The sequence below is a fragment of the Struthio camelus genome, chromosome 4 (genome assembly GCF_040807025.1).
Source record: "Struthio camelus isolate bStrCam1 chromosome 4, bStrCam1.hap1, whole genome shotgun sequence".
NCBI lineage: Eukaryota > Metazoa > Chordata > Aves > Struthioniformes > Struthionidae > Struthio > Struthio camelus.
The window spans coordinates 28,006,085-28,026,188 of NC_090945.1; the positions used below are offsets into that span (position 1 = coordinate 28,006,085).

At 40.4% G+C, this 20,104-nt stretch overlaps 1 protein-coding gene across 8 annotated transcripts in view; it reads left to right on the top strand.

Moving 5' to 3' along the window:
* Positions 1–20,104, top strand: part of TRMT10A (tRNA methyltransferase 10A) — a 41,404-nt gene that overhangs the window by 9,934 nt on the left and 11,366 nt on the right. Inside the window, exons 3-10 of one of the 8 annotated variants that reach the window (XM_068942028.1) lie at positions 71–134; positions 3,946–4,250; positions 5,322–5,484; positions 7,353–7,424; positions 7,917–7,991; positions 8,993–9,142; positions 10,270–10,375; positions 14,059–15,846. In XM_068942028.1, the coding sequence (XP_068798129.1) occupies positions 3,976–4,250; positions 5,322–5,484; positions 7,353–7,424; positions 7,917–7,991; positions 8,993–9,142; positions 10,270–10,375; positions 14,059–14,225 (1,008 nt within the window). In that variant the 5' untranslated portion in view covers positions 71–134; positions 3,946–3,975 and the 3' untranslated portion in view covers positions 14,226–15,846. The other 7 variants (XR_011140922.1, XM_068942025.1, XM_068942026.1 and 4 more) reach the window with 7 other exon arrangements.

Consider the following 20,104-nt stretch of genomic DNA (forward strand, 5'->3'; position numbering starts at 1 on the left):
AACTGTGCTCTGGATTGGCACTGCTGTGTCTCATGCTTGTCCGTTATGTTTTCCATGTGGTGTGCCACAGGAGCTCTGCTATCAGACTGACCCACGGAGAGTGATTTCTGCTTACAAACCTGAGCCTCTGCTGGGTATGTTTTTCCTCTCTCCGTATTCTGCCACTTGCCCTGCAATGCTGGTTTTGCAAATGCTATAAAACGCTCTGGGAGACTCACTATTCGAATGAGCATCTTGAAATGTCATTAAATGGCTATATTGAATAATTAAATTCAATTAGACAGTTCTTTCTAAGTATTTGCAGCTGTTCCGGTCTTCATTTTGCCTCGTCATCCCTTGGCATTTTGGCAGACTTTAGCACAGAAAACATTGCATTGCTCTGTATTGCTGTTTGAGGATGTAAGGGTCTGGATTAGCAATACTGCCCCTTTGGAAACTGCAAAATGAGAAAAACAAATTTGTAAATCAGAATGTCTGAGCAGCTTCTTCTTTCTAAGAAAAAGCACCTCAGAATATTGTGTGAATTTGTTAGGCTTCCTTTTGCCTGTAAAGAAAGAAAACAAGCAAATGGGCTTCTGTCAGTAGCTGGTCTGCAGCCTTTCAATGACCATACGAAAATGAAGGATTCTTTATTGCATCTGGACTTGTGCGATTCTGGTATGTAAATCTAGATATTAATAGTAACGTGAGTGAGTTTTTAAATAGATGCTAGCAAAAGCAAATGCAAATCTAGTTATTTTTGAAGCAGTGAAGGAAATAAAAATCACAAATGAAATCAAATATTAAACCAAATATTAAACATGAACAGCAGTTAAAGGTCAGTGTCTTACTTTAGGGACACCATACAATTCTGTGAATTTAATCTAGCCATTGTAAATCTGAAACCAGCACTAAGGCTGAAAGACTGTGTATATATGGAACCAATGAAATTTGAGATAAACATTGATGCACATGAAAAGGATATTATGGTAGCACACACTGATACGTGTGCTAACTTTGTGTGCCTCATTAATGGGAGAAGAACAGATATCAACATACTTAGGTTGCCCAAAATATATTTTTCTCATATATTTTGATCCTGGTCTCCAGAATAAATGCCTGTGTAGCATTCTTTCCAGAAGTTGCCTGAAGGGGAAAAAATGTCATCATTAGTTGGATATTGGCACTGAATTTTAAAGAACTCATCGATAGTGGCCTTTTAAAACATGAAATGTGGAGGACAATACCTCCTTTTTACGGGGCAAAATGAATATGGAATTGCTTGTGGTTCTTTGGAACGCAAATTCTGCTCTGTGGAATGTGACTATTTAAAAATACCCCTCTGGCCTCCACGTGAACTCAGAAATGTCATCACAACCATCAGATAAAAATAAGGTTTTCTTACTTTTCAGTCCTCTTAATCCCGTGGAGCCACCACAGCTGTAAGAGAGGGAACACAGTTATTATTATTATTCTCAGCAGGGTCATTAGCTTATCCTCTGAGCCTGCGACCATTTACTCATGCAGATTTCAAAGAATCAGCTCATTGCTGTGTGTTTGCAAGGGCAGGCCCCTGGAGCCTGACTACAGCACCCATGTCTGCCCTCACCTGCGTTTCTGCTACTGCAGTGCAAACAAAAAGTTGCAGAAGCGCAACTGACAGCTAAATGCACTTTGTGTCTGTCGTAAGCAATGGTGCAGAAGCAAACAAAACAAAACAAAGAAACACACACCAAAGCCCACCCCCCGATGACAAGTGATCTTTTTGCTATGGCTAGATTGTTTTTAACTATGAAGATGTTACCAGCAAAGAGGTGACCTAGAACCTAGTAATTGGTGCATCCTTTTTTTGCGCAGCTAAACGAGCATCATCTTCCTGTTCTAAAATCTAAAGAATACACAGAAAAATTATTCCAGCACAAAAAAAGGGCACAGGACTCTTGAAACTTCATTTTTTTCTCCCCTTACACTCGTCTCCCTCTGTGTAAGGGGCAGACAGGTGACGTTGTTAAAAGGCCGTTTGGGAACCGCACGTCCTGCGCTGCCCGCCCCCCGCCAGCGAGCACGCGGGCGGTGCGAGGCTTCCCCTCAGCGCGGCCGTTGGCGCTAACGGCTGCCCGCTGCTCGCCGGGATTTGAAGTCCGGGCCAGCAGCGTGCTGCGCGCCTGCGCGGGCAGGCTCCGCGCGCCCCGCCCCCTCCCTGCCGGGCTCTCGCGGTGGGGCGGCGCGCGGGTACGTTAACGGTCGCTCCGTGTCCGTTGGCGCTGCGCCACCGCAGCTGTGGGGCGGTGGGACGGACGGCGAGGTCGGTGCGTGGTCTCGGGATTGGGTTTCCTCAGAGGGAGGGGAGCATGGCTGCTTCTGAGCGGCATGGGGACTGCTTCCGCCCGTCCTTGTAGTGCTCGGCTGCGGCTGGGACTGTCGGCTTGGGGGGGGTGTCACGGCTCTCCCGGGCCGCGGCTGAGCAGAGGTGGCCGCGGCTGTTGGGTTGTGAGGTAGCTTGGGGGCATGAGCCAAAAATATGTGCATGTGCAAATATATGTGGGTGCGTGTTTATATACGTATGTTATATATATATTATATATATATGCGTATGTGTATGCGTGTACAGTCGTGTAAAAGTCAGCAGCAAGCGATATCTGCAGGGTGTGTGCGTTGCGGTAGTTGGAGATGCACCCGAGCCACGCGGTGCTGTTCCTTTTGGCATGTGCGAGTATGCTGGTTTCTGAGGCCCTGTGTTTTTAAGACGTGGAAACAGGAAAATCGGTGTTAGTTTGCTGAAAGTCTTTTGGTTTTCTGCTTTAGGTATGCGCTTGGCTGTTGTGTTACTAGAAAAGTATTTGAATGTGTGTGTGTGTATTAGCTTTGTAGATGTAGTACTCTCCAGTGAGGTGGGTATCTTCAGAAAATTATAAAACTCTGTTGAGGACAGGGGAGCTACAAGTCCAAAATAATAATGGCTGTCTTTGAAAAGGAGAGAGAATAATTTTAATTAATTTGGGCACAGAATATTTTGCTGAGTGACAGTTTAGTCTCTTCTTCCCCCTACCTGCTGTGTTTTTGTTCAGTGCAGGTTTTTTGTCCACTGACAATGCACCTTTGGTTATTTCAAGTGTAAGAAATAAAAATAAGCTTTGAAGGGGCACAGTTTGCTCACGCATCATTTTCCACTGAAGTGGCTTTAGTCTTTTTAAAATTTTAGTGTTCTAACGCTCTGTCATAATTACCTCACGAGTTACCTTTTAGTTTTTTTTCTCTTTCTTTATGTGCTTGAGAATATCTTGTGTATACACAGTAGTCCAGCGTTTGCTTTTGTATTGAATCCAGTTTGGTTCCTTACTTCCCAGATCACTACATAATAAGTACACACAAGTAGGAGGAAAACAAAGATGACACTATTGAATAGCAGAGTTATAATACTGGCAGGCTGGAGGAATGGACTCTCACTTGCTGTTCTTTGACATGATAAGATTCATGTCCTTTTGAAAATGGCAACTTTGGGAAGTCTGCAATAAGTAGTCTAGGTTCACAATGGTAAGGCTCATTGTTTAAAAGCATCTCAGATGCAATTTCAAAATTCCCTTCTGCTGCATCCGCTTCCCACACATGCACCATTTTGGGATCATTCTGAGCTGTTCTTAAGGGTTGCAAAAAATCCAGCAGGGTTTCGTCGTATCTCAACTTGGAATGTCTTGTGTTTTCACAAAGTTTTAATTAAAACCGTTGAATAGATAGAGATGAATAGGAGGCTGAATTTTGGACACTTTTGGAATAGAAGTTATTTTTTTCCAGGTATTGCATGTGTTATTGTTTTCCGAGACGCTAACCAAACCTTAAGCAAAAAAAAGCCTCTCTCTTGTTTATAACTTTTGCTTTGTTCAGGTTTGTGGTAGGTGTAGAGTGATACTTACTCCAGTTGAACTTCTTGTAATAACCTTCTAATAACTACTGTTTTGTTTCTTACAGAATTGGTGAGAGGGAAAAAGCTTGCTTTTTATGAAACATTTACCGCATTTTGAGAAACAAGTCAGTAAAGCCAGCAAAAAGCTAATGTCTTCAGAAATGCCAACAGAGAGTCCAGAGGTGCCAACAGAAAATATCGTGCCCACGGAGGTTCCTGATGTGGGAGGAAAGGTGAAATCAAATGACAGTCAAGTAGAGAGACAGGAGGCAGGCTCAGACAAGGCACAATGCCTTGAACCCATGTCCAAGAGGCAAAGGAAGAAACTGTTGAAGCAGAAACAGTGGGAAGAACAGAAAGATCTACGCAGGTATGGTTTGAAATATGGCTTTCCTAGGATCATGTGTAGTATTTAATGCTAATAATAATGTGTGAGCAGAATTTGCACGTAGATTGCTTTAGCAAGCCAAGGCAGTTGAACCGGTTTTCTCCTACACCAGGTTTAAAGCAATAGGCACAGACTGCTCCATCTGAGCATCAAGAAACTGCAAAGGTAAGCATCCTCTCTTCATACTAGACATATTCCTCAACTTGAAGAGGATACCAGGAGGGATTCAGACTTGCTTACATATATGTGACCTGTTTGCCCAGAGGGAGAAATACCATGCGGCCTTGTTCCTTTCTGAACTGGCTGTGTACTGTTCCCCTATTGCTGTCAGATTTGGTGAGTCGTACACACACTGAATAAAAATTTTCTTCTGATATGTAGAATATTGTGCCATAAATGATCACAGTGATTTAGTAGATTTGCGATCTACTAAAATGTCATTTTGTGGAAGGTGGTGGATTTCCATATTGTCCTGCTGTTGAGAGAAAGCATATCTGCAAATGGGCTGATCTTGGTTTCTGCTAATCTCGCTGAAGACAAAAAGGTTCCTTCATAAGACAGTGGCTTTTAACAGAGAGCTTCTGAAGCTTTCTCTGGAACTTGATCCTGGACTATCTGCTTGCATTGGGCAATGGAGGGGAAGAATTAAAAAAAAAAAAAAAAGTTGCTTCAGAAATCTCTTGAAAAGGTCCATTCAGTAGAACAGAAGCTAAATTGCCTTCCACGTTCCGATTCTGTTATTGCAATTTTGGTAGTATTTTTGGTTATTCCTGATACATGGCCTGACTCAGGGCACCCCTAAATCCATGAAACTCGCTCTATTGACTTCACTTGGACTTTTGTCAGGTATCTCTCTCTGTAGGCATGTCCAGTACTTTGCAAATAAAGATGAGGTACCTGTTTTGTGCTGATGTTAGCCTAGCACAGATTCAAGCAACAGAGGCAAGTTTAAACTACCGTGGTCTTGGGACAGTCATCTCAATCATAAAAGTATATTTTTATCTGTTTACTCAGCGCATATTTATTTATTTATTTATTTATGTTTTTTATCAGACAGAAACGAAAAGAAAAACGCCAGAAGAGAAAACTAGAGCGTCAGTCAAAATTGGATTCCAGTAACGAAGGGAATGACAGAAAGCGTATGCGAAAGGAAGTGATTCCTAGTACGCTTCGCCTCGTTGTGGACTGCAGCTTTGATGACTTGATGGTGCTAAAGGTAAAAGAAATTTATCTGTCAGACCCGGATGTTGAAAAGTTCTCTAATGCCAGTGTTGGTGTGATAAGAGAGCAGAAATATTTCAGAGCAGCCATCAGTGGATAGTTGGAGTGTTTCAGAATGTGGTGACTCCTGTGGTTACATTAACTGCTGACTTTTTCAGGGTTTGGAATATACCATTGTATAAGCTTGCCAAAGATCTTGTTTACCTTCATGGACCTGCGGTAAGTTGGTTTGATTCCAGAGACAGAAATGGAGAAGTAGCTTGTGTCTCATGCTCAGCTTGAAGCTGCACACAGTTCTGCCTCAAAATGGTTCTGCTAGAGGGGCTGCAAATGCCACGTTTGGTTACTTACTCATTTGAAGTGGACCTGCGGCTCCCAGCAGTGTTGTTGATGATGTGTGGAAAGCAGAATTTTTAGCCCTGAGCATACTGAGCTCAGTCACACCAGAGGTAGCTGGGACAGAAAGTTAAGCAATTCAGCCTGTCTCCTGAAATCTGAGAATGGTGTGGTGTTGAAAGAATTGGTGAATGTGAGAAAGATCAGTGTGGTATCTCATGACTAGTTAAGGTGCCGCGTTTGGCTTTTTGAGATCAAAACAGCTTTTAACACTAAAACAAAAGTATATTAATCTGCAAACTCCTGTGAGACTGCAGCCGTCGGTGTTTGAGGCAAACCTTTCCCCTCCCTGTTACCCTGAGCTGTTCTACTGCTGCCAGGGCCTTCATCTGCCCTGGAAGACTGCTCAAATTCAAACTTTGGCAAAGCCCGTCTGGCTGCATGTGGAACGTAGTGCAAGGCATGTATAGTACTAATGCAGCCTAGTGCCACTAAGACTTTTGGGGAGGCTTCGGTTGCTAGGTTGGAACCTGGTTCCCTGAGGGCTCCTCAGCACTGCTACGGAAGAGATCGGAGGAGCCCCTGGGTACATTTCAGAGATGCTGCCTGTGCATTTCCTGCTAAGCTTCATCCTTTGTAAAACATGTTTCCTTCCCTAATCAGCTCCCTCAGAGCCCCTGTTTGGCCTGGTGTAAAACTTGGTGCCTTTGCAGGTATTGAGCAAGGTTGAAATGTGTCATATGCGAAGGTGTTTGTGGCCACTAGGGATGGTTAATTAGACACTTTCTCTAGCTTCTCTAGAAACTTGGGTTGAAATATTGTAGTTTTGTTCATCATTTGAAATCCTTTAAAACTTGGAGGTACCCAAACATTTGAAAATTTCTACATGAATAAAAGCAATGTTTCATTTTTAAATGGGAATCGGTTATAAGAAGACTCTTCTTGTGGAACCCCGAGGCTAAAGGTGTATAAGGTACCTTACAAAAAGGATAATTGACTAACAGTTGTCTGTTACATTTTAAATGGTACTGGATAACTACTGTCAGAATGCTGGAACCTGCCACTAAGTTATTTACATTGTTTTGGGGTTCTTCAGGTTAGTTTTGCAGATTTCATTTTCTTAACTACATACTGTACAATCTCAAGAGTTTTCTGTGGATGAAAGGCTGAATGAAGTTGAAGAGTGAAAAATCTGCTTGATTCCTCAGATGAATTTGAGTATGTTATTATACATAAACAAATCTGAATAATTTTTTTGTTTCGCAGAATAGTGCAAATCAAATACATGCATAAAACTGTCTAAATACCTGTTTTGTAGAAGATGAGTATGTGTGCGTATCAGCGTAACCCCCTTGCAATCGCCCTTTTTTCTTTGATACTGATGTACACGTGCTCTCTCTCTCAGCAGTCATTTTTGCCAGTTAAAAGCTTCCTTTTTTTCTCTTTAGCTTCTGACTGGCTCATGGTAAAGCATTTTGTGGTGCTCTGTCTGAAGGACTATGTAAAAACAAATTGTGTTGTATACAGGATGTTAAGAAGCTTCACAAGCAAATTCAGAGATGTTATGCAGAAAACCGCAAAGCGTTTCATCCTGTGCAGGTATGTTTAAACAGACTCAGCAATGACTGTGTTCTCATATATAAAGCATATGAGAAAGGCAGCAGTGATGCCAACGGGTGACAGCTGTAGTAGGCAGACAAAACAGTTTGTCTAAATACACTCTTTTTATTAAAAGGAATAGTACTTCTAATAGATTAATTTTTAACCCATGTATTATATAAAACAACATACATATGAGGAAGTATGTGCACGCAGGTAAGAGTGCCATATACAGGCATACCACTAAAACACTTTGTTGATACTCAGTTTTATCTATGACAGATACACCCAGAGGGACTGCGTATGTGCATACTTGTCTTTTAAATGTGTCACTATGTGAATATGGTCTTAGTATGATTTTTCTTAAGCTAAATAATGATTTAAGAGTTTTAGCTAACAGTTAAGGGTAGAAAAAAAGACTTGTGCAGATAGGAAGCAGATTGGCATATTCACGTTTCAATATTATGTACCTTATGTTTGTTCTTTTCTAAGTTTTACTTGACCAGCCATGGGGGACAGTTGAAGAACAACATGAATGAAAATGACAAAGGATGGGTGAACTGGAAGGTAAATAACTGACTCTGTAAAAAGAAAGGGGTGGGGGAAGATTATCATTGTTAACTAGGTTGTTTGTTGTGAAGGACCTGTGCTTTTTTGATGTGTGTTTTCCTTCCCCCCACCCCAACCAAGACATCAGTGAGTTAGAAACAAGTGTGGCTCTTTGTGCTTTTAAATAATTTAATTTGACTGAGCTAAGGACTGCTTGGCTTGAATCTATATTTGATTTTTGGTTTTGGAACCCTGCACACCTGTTTTTATTGAATAGATACTATTCTCTGATAGGCTAGGCAAGACAATCTTCAGGCAGTTGCAGCAGTTGCCCATCTTGACAGTGCTCTCTTTCTTGGAAAAAACACTACTTTGAAGTCCTGGTGCAATTTTCTTGCCATTGTGTTGCCTCTCAACACTGAAGTGTTCTGTAGTGAGTAAGCTTGTCTTGTCGAATTCATGTTTTTTTTCTTGTGAGTTGCAATTAAAACAAATCAATGTTCCAACAATTTTATCTGCACAAAGTGCTTTTCATTTAAAGAATAGCTTTACTATCAGCAGGCCTTGTGCGATGACTGCTTTTCGGAAGCATAGCAAAAACCTCTCTTATCAAGCAAGTAATGTTAACTAAGCATATACTTGTGGTCTCACTTTTGGAAAGGAGGAGTTCAAAATGATTGGGATCCCTAGAGAACATGTGGTAATTTCTGAAGAGAATCACAAGAACTTAAGGTTTTCTGAGGCTCTTTTGGGCTTTCAGAAAGTTTCTTGATAATTTTTGCAAGTCATTGCATTGGAGAGCTGTGGTAGGGACTGTGGATTATTTATGCAGAAAGTAATCTGTACTGTGGTATATACTGAAAACAAAGCAAAACACGCACTTGAATCAGGGGCAGAGAATGAACTGCATACTCTTAGCTTTATATTTGCTGGTTCCATCTCGGGTCTGTGAAACATATGGCTTGCCCAGCAATTCATCAGCTGAATGTAACTTATTTTAACTACCTTATGTTTTGGAGGATATCCAAATTAGAACAGAGCACTATAGCGAGCTAATAAAGAAAGAAGACCTAGTGTATCTTACCTCAGATTCCCCGGACATTCTCAGTGAGCTTGATGAGAAGAAAGCCTACGTAATTGGAGGTCTGGTGGATCACAATCACCACAAGGTAAATGGTGGCTGCAGTTCTTTACAGCTTTTTTTTTTGCCCCCTTTTTTTTTTCCCCCTATCTTATTTGATATTAATGTTGTACAAGAGTAAACTAACAATAATAATAAAACTTATTTCATAAAAGACTTCATTCAAAAAAGCTTTGAAGAAACCAAAAAGCGTGTAGTGGTGGCAATGGCTTGTGTTCCAGAGTGCAGACATGCTGAGGCTTTTTAGCATTTTGTCTTTTCATTTTAAATATAGGAATGGAATTAGTAACACTGCTCAGCTTACCGAGGGCCATATTTTCAGACAGAAGGCTTTGGTTTCTGTGCATGCAGTTGCATGTGTGCTTGTATGTGCACATGCCCAAATATAGATGAAGAACAGTGCTTGAATCTTGAATGTCCTTTTTTAACAAGTTTGCCTGTCGGGAGGACTTGGCTAAGTAACACATGCCTCGGGGATCTAGTTCCATACCTGGACATGGGATCATGCTGTGTGCCTGGAGTGTCATAGAGAATGCTGTTGGGAAATCAAAGCACTGTTACTGCTTGTCTTTAAAGACACTCCTGCATAATTTCTAGTGACCTGTTTAATATTTCAATGTGATACTAAAAAAAGGGATGAATCTTAAGCCTTACCAAATGATACTGCAGCAGTTAGTCCACAGTTGAAGGCTGGGAGGGGGATAAAACAAGTCCCTTAGACAGTCGTTATGGTATGAAATGTTTACTCGCTTCTTAAAGCGTTTTATTGCATCTTGGGCACAGGTGTTGCTAGATTTAAAAAAAAAAAAAAATTCTTCCTCTCAAAAAATACTTAGTTATTGCAATCTGAGTAATTTTGCATGGAAGCCCAAAGTCATCTTTAAGACATTGGTATAGCTGATGTGTTCTAGAGTTCCAGTTGTGTAAGCAAGTATTAGTTATCATTTTGACCATACATCACAGTGCCATATATGTAAGGCAGTAAGTTTTCCTAAGGTAGTCCTTGAAGCATGCACTATCTTACCTAGGTAAGTTTCTGTTCGTAAGTAACTTCTTAAAGTAAGAGCATGGCAATGCTGGCAAGACTCTGACCAGAAAACAATACTTCTCGTAGTGGTGATTCTCAATCCAATTGTTTTTGTGTCTTTCCTAAAGGGAATTACTTACAAAAGAGCAGTAGAGCAGGGAATTGGTCATGCACAACTCCCTCTTGGAAACTTTGTGAAAATGAACAGTCGGAAGGTGTTAGCAGTCAATCATGGTAAGTCTTAAATCACAAAATGACATTATTGTAGAACATACCTGTAATAATAAACATTTGAACCCTCAAAATGTGCATTACAGTGCAGATATTTTAATATTTCAGTGTTTTTTGAGTCCAGTTGCTTCTGGAATACAGTAGTTAATGTGACCTTTTAGTATTTTCTATGTGGTTAAATATAAAGGTGGCTAAGGAAGCGTCTTAATCGCTTAGAAGTACAAACCCTATTCTGTTGACCTTTCCCATGAGTAATTGTTGGCTTTCTTACCATCCTGGCCTTGTTTCCCAGCTTAATGGGGAAGTGAATAAAATTTGGAAACTATCCCATATATTTTGTCCTATTGGAGGATAGATATATGTAGATAAATACATGTTTTCATCTCTTTTGACAGCTTTGTTAGGCAGTAACACCTTTAACTCTAGATTTGACCTCCTTTGGTATCAGCAGCACTCCATTTCGTGAGCTTTTATTACTGCATTTTTACCTGATTTCCTGGTTCTAATTAAAGTGTACAGTTGCGCTTAACCTGTCCTTGAATTCCCAACACACAGACGCATGTGTACACACATGCATGCTTTTAACTGTTCACTTTCACTATTTGTTATCTTTCAGTGTCCTTAAATGAAAGTACATTCAAGGTTGGTGCTGCTCAGACCTTTGTAAGAATTTCTTTGACAGCGTGCAAATCTTTACTTTGCATCTCTTCAGGTTCTTTTATTGCATCTTATCCTACTTTAAGGTTCAGGTTTATTTCACGATTAAACACATCTCTTGACAATAACTTTGTTCTTAAAATGCCATTGGTGAATGAGGTTTGCATTTGTAAGATAATGAAGCGTATTTAAGCATAGCAGAGAATATACCTTGGGGTGTGTTTTTTTTTTTTTTTTTTAATTAGTATGTCGCTGGCATTGAAAGTTACCACAGTCCTTGTATTTGTAGGGTTTTTTTCGTGTTTCTAGAACTCAATCTTTAAATGTTGCTTCATATGTATTTTATATATTATTCATCAAAAGTTGTAGCTTTCTGTTAATGATTTCCTGCAATAATATTATACTGACCTCTAGTGGCAACATTTTGGAGGCTGTCATCTAGCAGTCTAAGCTCCAGATACAAATTGGATCACTTATATTGAGACTTTAATTTGTTTGCTTTATGGTCTTGGCCATGTTTGCTTTGCCAGATTTCTGGAGATATTTAGATACCTGATATCACTGCAGTTTAGTTGCTACAGTTTTATTCTATGTGAGATTGTTTTTGTTTTTTTTTCCCTTACCCTTCTAAAACGTTTTCAAACTGCAAGTGAAAGGTTCTTAACGCTATTTTTTTTTTTAATGTTAAGCTTGTACTGTAGCAATATTTTGTTTAAGGATTTTAGGCAGGAAAATTTTAAAAATTGCAAAAAGTTGAGCAACTATAATTAAGGCTCTGATATGTTGCAACCCTAATAACATACAACCTGAACAAAAACGGACTGTTTTCAGGGATGATACTACTTGACGTGAGTAAGGTGGATAGAATCAAACTGGCACTCAAATTGCATCTTATAAATTCTTATGTACGAGTGAAAGGTATTTCTACTAAGATTTTTTGAAATTGGCTGTGAATGCAGCCACCATGCTACTTTGTGTAACACTATATTTTGGTTATTCAAACTTAGGGGCTCCCACACTCAGTCCAGAACTTAAAACTTGCAAAGTACAATATGTGTCTCGGCAGACAAGACTGAGAGACCTACTGGGTTCCTGTGGGACTGTTTTTGAGAGGTGTGAATTTGGAAAGTCCCATAGAAGAAATTCTTTCTTAACTGCCTTGTCAGTCATTGAAGCACTTTAATTAAATGGTGTCCTCTGGTGGTGGGAGATAGACAGCGTTGTTAAACATGAAATTCACTCCCCTCCCCCATTTGGGATCAAGTCGTCTTAAATTTCCACAGGCAGTTAGTTCAGTGCCTGAACTCTAAAATTTCCATGTTAAAAAGTCAGGAGGAACACACGTGTTATTTTGTATTAGAGAACTGGCAGGCTTTGTGATAAGTTATTATTATTTTTTTTTAAACTTGATCTGAATTTTCAAAACATTGAGATTTGAGATCCGTATTAAACACTATATGCAAAACACAATTGCAGTTTTGTGTAGCTGAGTGCGTTTACTTCCTTCTGTTCAGATTTGTATCCTAAGGGTAGTACTTTCCAATGTATGCTATTAGAGCATATTGTTCTATTCCAGTATGCAACGAAGTCTAGTAACTGTTTCCATTGCCTTTTTCTGTCCTTGCTTAATGTTTTTGTTGCTGTTGTAGTGCATCATAGGTATCTTTGTCCTGTTCAGGTTGTTCTGTTTCCATCAGTTCTGTTTTTCACTATGCAGATAAAGGCAGTTCCAAAACAAAGGAGAAGATGCATACTCACTGTACTCTTCTTGTCTCTTAAACCACTATTTTTGCCACATGTGCTATCTGTAGTAACTTCCAATGATATTAATATAGTCTCTGGGGAGATCGTAACTCTGCTGTACTTCTCAGGTGAATAATGCAGTTAGTAAAATGGACAGCTCTTCAAAATCAGTGTCATGGATAGCAGCTGGCTGTCTAGTAAACCTGGATCCAGGAAACCTGTAGTAAATGTGACACTTTTCTGTAATTTGATTCTCAGTAAGAGATCCATGCACCTCCTCCCTTTCTGAATGCTTGCCTGGCTCTCTGGGAGGGTTTTTTCCCTCCACAGCTCCTTTGATCCTTTCTCGTATGCTCTTGGTTGACATTGAGAATGCTCGCACTGGGTGCATTCTTTGAAGTTGGCATTCTCCAGCCCTGTTAGCACTATTCTTGTAGTCTCAAGTTTGAGAGCCTCCCCTCTGTCGCAGATTTTTCACGCTAGTCTAGTTTACTCACCTGCCACCGGGCCTCCTCCTGCCTTCACCGCTTCTACAGGGACACACTCGTGTTGAGTTTTGGTACTCTTCAACATCACTGTGACTTTTTAAATTTTGGACATCTGAGGTTTTTCTAAATAGGAATATGCTGATTAAAATTTGCATATAATGCAGTTTGGAGGTATTGTCAGTCAGAGGAAGTTTTGAGAGATGAAACAGGAGGACTAAGGGTGACCTGATAATTAGCATAATAGAAACAACAAGAAATTCAGTAGTGCTAAGGGAAAGCACCACAGAATTGGAGACTAGTAACAAGAATTTTTGCCATAAGCTCAGATTTCATCAAATGGAAATGAAAGAGAAAGATAACAACGAGGATACAGTAGATTTTTTTAGGAAGGCTTTGGGCTGTCCTTGTGTCGTTGTTAAAGCGCATCCAGAGCGGTATTCCTGTCAAACATAGGAAAGCATTAGTGTGAGTATAAAAGGCACTTGTGAGACCTGGAGTTCTAGGATGGACAACTTGTACCAAAGAGAAATGAGTTCAAATTGGAGCAGTGGCAGAAAAGGATACTGGAGCAGTCAGGCGAATAGACTACTATTTTACAAATGAAGACTCAAAAGTGCTTGGCTTTAGACTGCAGTAGTAGCAGAATTGTTTTGTCTGAGTCCGCCTGTAGGTTTTATTCTGAAGATGCCAAAAACAAATGCATATAAACCCCTGTAAAGATGGATTTGGGTGTATGTTTCTGTCAGCAGTTCAGTCGTCTCCCTGTAGAAGAGCTGATGGTCTTTCTTGATGTTGCAGTGTTTGAGATCATCCTTGCATACCTGGAGAAGAGAGATTGGAAGGAGGCTTTTTTCAGTGTCTTGCCACAGCGGAAAGGGGCTGTTCCTTTGGGAGAAGCCAATGATTCATCCAAACATGCTCTCTCTGAAAAAGAAGATGAAGACAATGACTCGGACAGCAACTAGGCTTCAGGATGAGATGGGAAAAATGAGACATGCTGTTCATGGTATAAAATTGGGACACAAAGTAGTTAAACCCTGAAGACAATCTGCTGCCCTTGATATACTGAATTATCTCAATGCTCAGTAGTTACGTAGCTGGCCCAGAACTGGACAGAAAGGGTAAAGATAAATGCTTTTTTTTACCCTGAAACTTCCATATTAGTAGCTTTTTAAAAATAAATTAATGGCAGAAATTATTTTGTTTCCTAAGGAAGCTACTTTATTTATTTTTTGTTTTATTATACATGTGAAGTTGGGTGTATTACCCAGAAGCCTAAAGCATTAGTAATTACTGTTTTATGCATGCATTCTTGTCCATTCCCACTCTAATGTTTCTTAAAAGCAGTGTACAATAAGAGCTCATATGACCTCAAATCTTGTAGCAGTAGTGCCTGTTGCAAAATGTGTATGATCACTCAAAAAAAATTTTTTTTCTACTTTTCCTGAGGATCTCAACAGACAATCACAAGCAGCTGAAGCCACACTGACTGATTTATACTCCTGTGTTCAGCTGGTTGGGGTCAAGCCAATACTTTAGTTTGAATGGGATGAGTGCCTGCACACGTGCAGATTTGGTGGCTTGGTTGGCACACAGTACTTGTTATGTTGAAATGGCTCAATTACTTTTGATTATTTATTATACTCTTAGCAAAACCTATCCTGCAGTCTCAAAACAATACCAGGAGACAGCCCAAGAGTACCAGTGTCTTGCAAGTTGCTTGTTCTTCAGTTTTAGTATGACTGTGTACCACAATGTTGTATTAATTGCATTTTCTGCCAAATAATTTTCCTTCAAAAAAAAAAAAAACCCACTATTAACCTCTTTTTCAGTCTTGAGTAGAAGCTCTGATCCAACTTACTTTTTAATTGACTTCAGTGCTTTTGCAAAGTAATGGAATAGACATCTTGGGAAGTGTGACTTCATTTCATGCCTGTGAGGCTGTCCCATGCCTTTCTTTTGTAGGGACTAGCCAGGCAGCTGCAGTGAGCGCTTTGGAACGTGAACAAGCGTGCGCTGATTCTAGGTTGAAGCAGCTTTCACACAGGTTGGCTGAAGAGTATAAAACCAAATCATGACAACTGTTCATCTCTTCTCAGCTGCAATCAAGAGGGTGCTATAAATATGTATCTATATATGGCTTATATCCATCTCTAGTCCTCTCTCTTATTGCTGCTTGCAAATTGAAAACAGAAGTGGGATCCCTGTAGGTATTTGCATGGTCCATAAAGGGTTGGTAACAAACTAGTCATGACTTTACATACTTAGTGCGCTGCTTCCTATGCTTTTTAAATAAGCATTGTCAAGTTTTATCTGTTGAAAGCATGGGCTGCAGATTAGTTTTTTGCTATGCAAAAGTGTGATTGCTTTTGTTGCAGAAACTAGATCACCTTTTGCACAAAAGCACAACTGTTTTTTTTTGTTGTTAAAGAAATATAAACAGTGAAAGTATACCAACCATTTATTCCACTGATTCTCTGATAATAAATGTGGCAAGTGATTAAATTACAAAGAGTTACACCCTTACAGCTGAGGTACTGCATGTTCGTGCACGTAGCACCTATTAAACCTGATCTTCAAATCTTCCATCGCTGTAAGTTTTTGTTTGTTTGCTTTGAGTATTTCTTACATGCACCTCCTTTCCAGAGGCTTGAGAGTGTAAGAGAAGGTCACATAAACAAATTGGGGGCTTTTGGAGACATTCAGATAGGGTTCACAGGAGTCTTATGGAGCTGTTTTGCTGACAAAACATTCTCATCCTGTGAAAGAAGTGTGTTATGGCTTAAAACACAACCTGTCTTGCATACCAGTGAAATTAGAAGGATCCACTCACACATATACTCACTTTTAAATCAAGCTCTGATGGACTGCATAGTTGAGGTTTAACTTTCTCTGGATAAATTTGAAATAGATACCTGTCTTTTGCTTTAATCTATAGACTGTATGAATGACTGCAAGTGGTTGGGTGGTTGTTACCTGAGTCACTGTTAGCCAACTTCTGTATTATGATTAGTTAAACCAGATATATATGAATGAATTCAAGTGAACAAGTACCTGCAATTTCAATACCTTTGTCTTAGCAGAGGTCCTGTATCATAGTTAATCCAGGAACCAGTAGCCTGTTGTACCTATGAGCAAAGACAGCATGCAGGCAAATTGTTAATGGCACAAAGCAGGCAGGAGTTTTAGTGTTGTGAGAGACCTGTGCAAGAAGCATCAGTTCGCACTGAGTTCTGAATTCATTAGAACTCAAGTGACTTCTACAAGGCAAGATAATACTGCTTGGAACATCTCTTGGCACCCACTTACTGTCTTCTAACACATTTAACTTCAAATCAAGAAAGCATTCAAGAGAAGGAAAAGGCAGTCTGGCATCGTGTCTTGGAAGGCTCCTAGCATAACGCTAGGAGGTCACAGTAGCTTAATTACTAGCAGTTGCCTGTTCATACACATCACATGTCTAAATCATCTGGTGTTAATGTTTCCTTCATCAGCACCGTTAGCCAGTAATTCACGTTGCTGCTGCTGCTTACCTTTTCTCTGTTCGTGTAACCTAATGAGGTCATGGTAGGCTGAAGTACATGCATGTTGTCATGAACTCTCTCTACAGGATGCTGTTCTCAGGATATGTTAGCAGGTGAAATGGAGCATTAAGTTCGTGCAGACGGATATTTGAATGAGCTTATCCCTCATAGTGATGCAGATATCGACCCTGCAATCTCTTACTGGAAAGACCTGTTCTCAGTTGACCTGGACTCGTACCAATCAGATTTCTAACCTCTTTTTAAAGGCTTTAAATACTTGGCTGTTCATGGGTGGAATCACCAGCACTAAACACTGTTATACTACAGCAGAGTTGTAGTTTGCTTTCAGACATCAGGCTGGAGCTATGCAGAAGTCCTCAAAGAGAAGTGACAGTTCAAAAAAACCCGAGAGCTATTCAGATAATGTAAATCATTGATGAAAAGAGTTGGATAAGCTGGGGCACATGAAAATGACCCCAGCATTAGATCAAGTGCAAGAAACTTGAAACCAGTTTGTGAAAGAGCCCAGGGGAGTAGCTTGTAAAAGCAAGAGGGCTTGTACTGCTTGTGACACGATAGACCGAGCAGGATTTTCTTCCACAGCTAGGAGAAAATTCTCAACTAACATTTGATTGCAGCACGAAAGCAGGAAGACCATCAGACCCTGCCAGAACTTCACAGTTCATCGTGACAGACCAGGAGGGTACACCTCGTGTATTTCTAGTGTCTTTTTGCAGCGCAAAAGCGGAGGTATGTTCCTGGGGGTGGTAGGATGGCCGTTTGCTGACGCTCCTGGGAAGAGCATCCCGCGTGGTACCGTGCTGTATTTCACTCTGATGCGCATAGCATGCTCCTTTTTTTCTTCCGAATGCACCTTGCTGCCCCTGTGAAGAAGGGCCCAGACTTCCCAGGTAATAGCTCCTATATCTGCAGCGGTGGCCAACTATCTGAAAATAGTCAAGTAACCAAAAATCTGAACGTATTGTGGACTTTGTGAGAAGTCCTGGGTCAGAGGGAAGTACATCCGCAGTAAGAGACAAATACTAGGTCTGGCTTGAATGCAGTGAACTTGTTAAGTAACTGGCTGCTTAATGGAGCAGAAATTAAATATGGTTGTGCAGAATATTGTTTTCGGTAGCTAAGGAAATGAACTAACTACATTTGCGGTTTAGGTCACCTTGTAGTTATTGTAAAGCAGAGTCCATATATGACATGAATCATCTCCTGTTGTCTTACAGTACTTTTTTTTGTTCTCCTTTAAGTATTTTTAATCTTATTTTGATGCAGGAAATACTTGTATTGTATTTCTTGGTCTGTAGTTCAACGTAAAACTGGTGGCAGGGGCTGGGGAAGATGGTTCAACCCTGATTAAATTGTGCAGTGTAGGTGTGTGACAGGATGTTTTTTCTTTTGAGGATGCTTTAAGTATTAGTATGTTTCTCCTGCCTTTATTTTGTCATCAGATAGAATGAAAATAATGTTTTACTTATCTATAGTGAATAAGTTATAGCAGAGTTGCCGACACGCGGTGTTATTCTCATGGATTTTATCCTGTTTCTTAGCTGCTTACTGAAATTGTTTTAAATTGCTACGCAGCTAGTTGAGCTTGGCTCCTCTTTTTTCCTGAAAGCTCTGAAAACTTGCCCATATTCAGCAATTATGGTAATATGTGTAACTCTTAGTCATTTGTGTTCCCTGCACATTGCAGAGGTTTTACATGTTTATTCAGTGGGCCAGACCTCCAGTAACAGGGTAACCTCTCTGAAGAGGGATAGAATATAAATTCTTACAGAGGAATACTGGATTGCAACCTGAGCACTTCATGAAGCGTTTAGAAATACTTGACATGGGTGCATGACTGTTTAAATTAGTTTACTATCTGAACCTTCTCAGTAACAGCAGACATCCTAAAGACTGCAGACTCCCAGCTGCTGGTGGCAGGGACAAGTGATAGTTCAGAAGATGGGCCATCTAATTTTATGACAGGACAAAGACATGTGGCTGCCTCACCAGAATAGTCTTATGAGAACCTCCATCACTGCTATATCCTGACACATTTGTAAGGATCTGCTTCAGCTTCTCTTGTTGGAGAATCCAGGTCACTGATAGAGCGGGTGGATGGGATCAGGGAGGGAGTCAGAGGACATGGGCACAGCTGTCTTAAGCTTAGGAAGAAAATTTGACTTGGCAACATTTTTATTAGGGAATGTCAAAATTCAGGCTGATTGACAGGCTACTGTATATCTGAAGCACTTCCCAGCGCATGAGACTTTAATTCTGTTCTTCAGGTTCACACACTGAACATAACCTTATTCTTCCTCTACTGTTAAGGGGGAAGTGCTCTTCGGGGAGCCTTGTTTCGGGACTCCCAGCAAATGCATTAACAGGTGCTTTGGGAAAGGAAATGACTGAGAAGATGCAATTGTCTGTAACTATCCTTGCAAACTGCTCCACTTCTGGCTCTAACATGTTTGCTCAGTAGCCTGTCAGCTTTATGGAGGAAGCGTAACCATGCTGTTGAAAGGCTATTTTAACGCTATTATTATCCTTTTGCTTCTGTTCAGTAACGAGTCTTTAAGGCCTCAGAGACCTTTTTAAGTTTTTCAGGCTTAGCTAACACAGCACAGTGCTGAGAGACAACTGATAAGAAACACTCACAGCAGAGATTTATGTGGAATTAAGGCAATCTGAATATGTCCCAAAAGCACACACACAGTCATTACCATGACTTGGTTAACCCATGGTCACTCAACCCTTCTGTTTGATTTTGCTACTGTGTGCTTTCCAGCTCACTTTGTAGTGTTTACTCTTAAGACACAAGGGAAGTTTCAAAATATTCTCAAAATGAAGGGGGTGGATCTTGTAGCAGAACAATGTTTGTTCTAGTCCCATTTGCCATGGCCTACAGGCTATTACTCTTGCACAGCTATACAAATTACATATATGGGAAATTGATACTTATTTGCATCGCTTTGTATAAGCGAGTTGGCAAGCGTACATGAGGAATGGCTGGTTCTACTTGACCAGCTTTCCGCTGGCCATCCACAAATACTCTGTTCACTAATCTGTGGCTACAGATTAGTTTGTGCCCACCAGCCTGTTGCATTCAGCACTCTAACAAGGCTGTATGTCAGCACCAAGAGAAAACAGAGCTGAGGTTGTCACTCCTGCCCTGCAGAGGGAAGTGAGAATGGATGTGATAGTTGTAATAGGTAGAAATGATTTGGAAGTGGAGGTAGGGGCCCTTGGAAGAGTATGCTGAGGTCTGCTCTGAGCTAAACTTCTCTTTCCTTAATCCAATACTAACAGAATTTCTCTCC